General features: G+C 41.0%; 1 protein-coding gene across 1 annotated transcript; it reads left to right on the forward strand.

The window, feature by feature from the left end:
* Positions 1-245: 245 nt before the first annotated feature.
* On the forward strand, positions 246-4,172 carry LOC106343716 (leucine-rich repeat receptor-like protein kinase PEPR2). The gene is made up of 2 exons (XM_013783007.1): positions 246-3,563; positions 3,644-4,172. The coding sequence occupies exons 1-2, from the start codon at positions 599-601 to the stop codon at positions 4,015-4,017; spliced, it is 3,339 nt and encodes a 1,112-aa protein (XP_013638461.1). The 5' UTR covers positions 246-598; the 3' UTR covers positions 4,018-4,172.
* The last annotated feature ends 1,828 nt before the right edge of the window (positions 4,173-6,000 follow it).

Consider the following 6,000-nt stretch of genomic DNA (forward strand, 5'->3'; position numbering starts at 1 on the left):
AACAATTTATTAGTAAATTAGTAAATTAAAATTTTAGATGTAGAAGACATATACAATATGTACCTAGATTATCATATAGTTCTTCTTTTGTCAACCGGAAGATTGAAACCTAACCAATTAAAGTAACCGTATAGGACGAAATGTCAAAAGAGAATTAATATCATGGCCAAAGAAGAGCCATTCTGAAATAAAATTAAGAAAACAAAAACGTGGGAAATACAAAATAAAACTAATTTCCAGAAAAAAAGGAAGAAGGAAGATGACAAGTCTCCGAGTGGAGAGGGTGACGAAACAGCGTTGAAGTCGCGAATTCGCAAAGTTAAGTTCACAATCTCTGACATTCATGTTAAAAAAGCGCGCTTTTACAAAACTCCTAGTCTCTTAAATAATGCCATTGCCATAGCTTCCGATCAAACGTTCTTATTCAGTCCCCTTCAAAATCAAGTTCTCACCTTTTATATTCTCTTGATCTTTGTGGGTTTAGTGTTGGTGAGGTGTCAGAGTAATCAAGTTCTCACCTTTTATCCTCTTTCTCATTCTGGGTCTGAGAGTTTCAAATTTTCAGTCTTGATTCGTCTATTGAGAGATTTCAACACAGATGATGAATCTTGGGTTACTTGGAATTACTCTGCTTTGCTGTCTCTTTGTCTCTTTCCGTATAGGTTCTGTCTCATGTCTAAACTCGGATGGTTTGGCTTTACTTTCGCTTCTCAACCACTTCGACAAAGTACCACCTGAAGTCAATTCCACGTGGAAGAAGAACACATCTGAAGCCACTCCGTGTAATAACTGGTTTGGTGTCATCTGTGATGATGATTCAGGTAACGTCAAGACTCTTAATCTGAGTGGGTCTGAGGTTTCGGGCCAATTAGGCTCTGAAATAGGGGAGCTTAAGAGCTTGATCACTCTGGATCTGAGTAACAATAGTTTCTCTGGTCGGTTGCCTTCCAGTTTACGAAACTGTACTTCACTTCAGTACTTGGATTTGTCTGAAAATGGGTTTTCCGGAGAGATTCCAGTTACTTTTGGCAGCTTGAAGAATTTGACTTATCTGTATCTCACTTCAAACTTCTTCAGTGGCGAGTTGCCTGAGTCCTTGTTCCAGCTTCCCTTGTTACAAGTGCTGAATCTTGACCGCAACAATCTTACCGGTCTGATTCCTGCAAGTGTTGGTGGGTTGAAAGAGCTTTCAGATCTGACCTTGTCTTATAATGAGTTGTCTGGTCCCATCCCTGAGTCCATTGGGAACTGCAGTAAGCTGGAGTATCTGTACTTGCACAAGAACAAGCTTAATGGTTCGTTACCGGAGAGTCTCAACCTGCTCAAGAATCTCAGCGAAGTGTTTGTCAGCAACAACAGCCTTGGAGGGAGGATTCGTTTCGGTTCAAGCAACTGCAAGAAGTTGGTGACTTTGGAACTGTCATACAATGATTTCGAAGGTGGTGTTCCTCCTGAACTTGGCAACTGCAGTAACCTTGACTCTTTACTCATCATCAAATGCAACTTGACTGGTAATATTCCATCATCATTGGGTATGTTAAGAAAGGTTACGCTTATTAACCTCGGCGACAATCGTCTCTCTGGGAATATCCCTCATGAGCTTGGGAGCTGCAGCAGCTTACATACTTTGAAGCTGAATGGCAACCAGCTCCAAGGCGAGATACCCGCTGCATTGGGTAACCTAAAGAAGCTACAAAGCCTGGAGCTTTTCGAGAATAAGCTGTCTGGGGAGATTCCTATCAGCGTATGGAAGATTCAGAGTCTGACACAGATGGTCGTTCACAACAACACTCTCACCGGAGAACTACCAGCTGAAGTTACTGAGCTGAAGAATCTTAAGAAGCTTTTGATGTTTAACAACAGCTTTCATGGAGGGATACCGATGAGTTTAGGTGTGAACAGAAGCTTGGAGGAGGTGGATCTTATTGGTAACAGTTTTACAGGGGAGATACCTCCCAATCTCTGCCATGGACAGAAGTTAAGGGTTTTTAACTTGAATTCTAATCAGCTTCATGGTAGCATTCCACCGTCTGTGGGTCAGTGTAAGACCCTCGAGAGAATCTGGCTTGGAGGAAACAAGCTTTCTGGTGTTCTTCCTGAGTTTCCTGACACACATAGTCTTGAGTTTGTGGAAATCAAAGGCAACAACATTGAAGGATCCATCCCTCACAGCTTGGGAAGCTGTAAAAATCTCCAGACAATCATCCTTTCTCAGAACAAACTCACCGGTCTGATACCTCCAGAACTGGGAAATCTACAAAACCTCCAACGGTTATATCTGTCACATAATCACCTAGAAGGTCCTCTGCCATCTCAGCTATCAGGCTGTGTGAAAATGCTGGAGTTTGATGTCGGGTCCAACTCATTGAACGGTTCTGTTCCATCGACTTTCAGCAGCTGGAAAAGCTTGACTACTTTGGTTCTCAGCAATAATCGGTTTTCAGGAGCCATTCCACCGCTCTTGGCAGAGTTTGGCCGCCTAATAGATCTCCAGGTAGCTAGAAACGCTTTTGAAGGTAAGATTCCTTCCTCTCTTGGCTTGTTAAAGCACCTGAACAGCTTAGACCTCAGTGGAAACAGATTCACCGGTGAGATTCAATCCTTTCTGGGAGGTCTTGTCGTTCTCGTAAGGCTCAACATATCCAACAATAAGTTGACAGGGAACTTATCCGTTCTTCAAAGTCGTAGTTTCTTTCAGCTTGACGTCTCGAATAATCAGCTCACTGGTCCTATACCGGAAATGCTGATAAATAGTTCATCAGTATTTACTGGAAACCCAAGCCTCTGCATTCAACCTTCTCACTCAGTAAGTGCTGTGATCCGGAAAGAGTTTAAAACTTGCAAAGGTCAAGCCAAACTTAGCACCTGGATGATTGCCCTTATAGCGGTTGGTTCCTTTCTATCTGCATTGGCTTTGCTTTTTGCTTTAGCTTTTGTTTTTCTCTTCTGCAAACGAGGAGTCAAGACAGAAGATGCTCCTGTCCTCGTCGATGAAGAAGAAGGCCTTTCCTTACTGCTTAACAAAGTTCTCACAGCCACTGACAATCTAGACGACAAGTACATCATTGGAAGAGGAGCTCATGGAGTTGTTTACAAAGCCTCATTAGCCCCAGGCGAAGAATACGCCGTGAAGAAACTCATCTTCGCGGAACACGTACATGCAAACCAGAATATGAAGAGGGAGATCGAGACGATCGGGCAAGTTAGGCATAGAAATCTCGTTCGGTTGGAAAGGTTTTGGATCAGGAAAGAAAATGGCCTGATGCTGTACAAGTACATGCCCAATGGAAGCCTATACGATGTTCTGCACAGAAGTAATCAAGGAGAAACAGGTCTTGACTGGTCTACAAGGTTTAACATAGCTCTTGGGATTGCACACGGGCTACAGTATCTACACCATGACTGTCATCCACCAATCATCCACCGTGACATCAAACCAGAGAACATACTCATGGACTCGGAGATGGAGCCGCACATTGGAGATTTCGGATTGGCTAGGATTCTAGATGACTCTACTATTTCAACAGCCACCATCACAGGCACCACTGGTTACATTGCACCAGGTACATTTAACTTCTCAGCATAACGTTATTTAACATTTTGTTTTACTGTTGGTTTTAATTTATTGTTGCTATCAAAACAGAAAATGCGTACAAGACAGTGAGATGCAAGGAATCAGATGTTTATAGTTATGGAGTTGTTTTGCTCGAGCTGATAACGGGAAAGAGAGCAGTCGACCGATCTTTCCCTGAGGAGACTGATATTGTGAGCTGGGTCAAGTCTGTGTTAAGCAGCTACGAGGATGACGATGATTATACTGTTAGTCAAATCGTTGATCCAAAGCTTGTGGATGAGCTTCTGGATACAAAGCTTAGAGAACAGGCAATTCTGGTTACAGACTTGGCGCTTGTGTGTACAGACAAAAGGCCAGAGAACAGACCGTCAATGAGAGATGTGATGAAAGAGTTGACTGATGTGAAAGATCTTGTAAGAAGCACTTCTGGTTCTGTTCAATAATTTTGGGTTTGACAGATTTATCATAGCCACTAGTACTGATTTATTATAAATTAGCATTGAGTAACATTTGAAGATCTGAGACAACATATATGATGTATCCAAAAATGCCTTTTATATTGCTTAAATGAAAATTGAGTAATAGAGTTACAACAACAAGAGAGGCTTATACACATTTTCTTATTTCAATATGTTTTAGCCTGTGCTACCATTTAGCTCACCAGAGAAAGCACTAACATAAGATGTGAAGTTGGTTGGTGCCTGCCATGATGTTGAGATCCCCCGAACCTTAAGTCTTTGCCTTAGAGGTTGGCTTTCTATGGTTGCAGTATCATCTGCTCTCTGCAGCTCTGGTAACAGGGAGATAGAGAGATCCATATAAAGGCTTAACCAATATCAGTAATGCTTGAACATAATTGTGGACAAAGCTTACTATCTAAATCATTTCTCTCTATAGCTCTTATGCCTCTTGATAATCTTTGAGATCCACCTTAGGCTGAATTATTTTGTCTTAGAACGTTGCCTTTAGCAGCAAAGCTCTGCTTGGCAGTTTGACCCATTCCATACTGTGTGTTGGGCCTGAAAGAAATGAGAAGACGTCAGTTAGTGGAAGCACAACAAAAAGGGCATATTTGGGCCTAAACTACAGCCCAGCCTATTAAGCATACAATTTTTTTTTTTTAATATCTAGAGACATAATTTTCGACGTTAGGTTAGGTTTTGTCCAATCTTTCACTAATCTCCGCCTCGTGAGTAGATGATGTTAGGGTTGGCAACTCCGCCTCTAAGTTCTCTTCTATACAACACGGTGAACCATTAATCTCCTTCTCCCGAACGGTTGGGTAAACGTTTATCTTTGTATATTATTATTTTTCTCCTTTTCTCGCTAAGCAACCTGTATTTTTGTTTTGAGAATCTCACTTTTAGCCTTTTGGTAGGCACCACCGCACCAGACAGGAGCAGTGAATCACAAAGAGATCTACTTTGATTGGTGGAAGTGATAATAGATGCAGGAGATTGTTTAATTAGGTTGGTGATTAAAGAGTGTTGATATGCCTTGAATCTGGATGTTACATCTAAGCGATGAATGTTACATCACGTAAATCATACCCGACTCAGTTGCATCAAGAGCGTTGCATCAAGTTATTATGGATGTTGCATCTGATCGTGGGCTTAAGCCCATGAGTCCGTTTAGTCTAGGGTTTTAGATGCGAGATGTTACTATATATATCTTGTATTCGAAATAACCCTGAACTTGCACTCTGTAAACTCAATATCGCCTCCAATAATAAGATCTCTCTTTGCCCGTGGACGTAGCCAAGTTGGTGAACCACGTTAAATCTATGTGTCGTTGTTACATCGCTTTTATTCATCTGTTTCCGCATCTGTTTCTTCTCACAATTGTTACAACAAAAATATATAACAATAATGTTTTCAGATTGAATATCTTCTTTTAAAATGATTCCAACAGTCGTGACTAAATCATCTTTAAGTTAATGGAACTTTTTTTATTGTTTAGGTAAAGAAAAATAACCCATCAAAAGGAATATATGCGATTTCACAGCAAAGGATTTTGTTCGGGTCTGTGTTTCTATGGAAAGTACTTTGCTAGAGATGATGATGCTATCTATGTGACCTTGACAAATATGCAAACATAAGTTTGCAACGTGAGAATGCCTCTGAAACACTAGTGTTTGTCAAAGACATTCGAATGTTCAAATTATAAAGATTGATTATATATAGGTACTGTTGACTATCAGTGACGTTCAATTTTATTTTCGAAAGATAGGAAGTCGTTTCCAAGAGGTCCTAAAGCATCTGATATTTGCAACTATTGCAAAGAGAAGGGACATTGGAAGTCAGACTGTCCCAAGATGAAGAAGCATCAATTTGGGTCTGTTGCAGTAGCCAAGGATGAAACCAAGTCTGACGCAACATCGCTCTTGTTGTGCACGGACACACACACTCTTCTGATGTGTGGGTTCT

Source organism: Brassica oleracea, chromosome C5, assembly GCF_000695525.1.
Source record: "Brassica oleracea var. oleracea cultivar TO1000 chromosome C5, BOL, whole genome shotgun sequence".
Taxonomy (NCBI): Eukaryota; Viridiplantae; Streptophyta; class Magnoliopsida; order Brassicales; family Brassicaceae; genus Brassica; species Brassica oleracea.

What these genes read in the sequence shown, in the direction of transcription:
- LOC106343716 (XM_013783007.1), top strand. Translation starts at nt 599, where the DNA reads ATGATGAATCTTGGGTTACTTGGAATTACTCTGCTTTGCTGTCTCTTT. An exon ending in CACTGGTTACATTGCACCAG is followed by an intron (nt 3,564 to 3,643) that starts GTACATTTAACT and finishes CTATCAAAACAG; the next exon opens with AAAATGCGTACAAGACAGTG.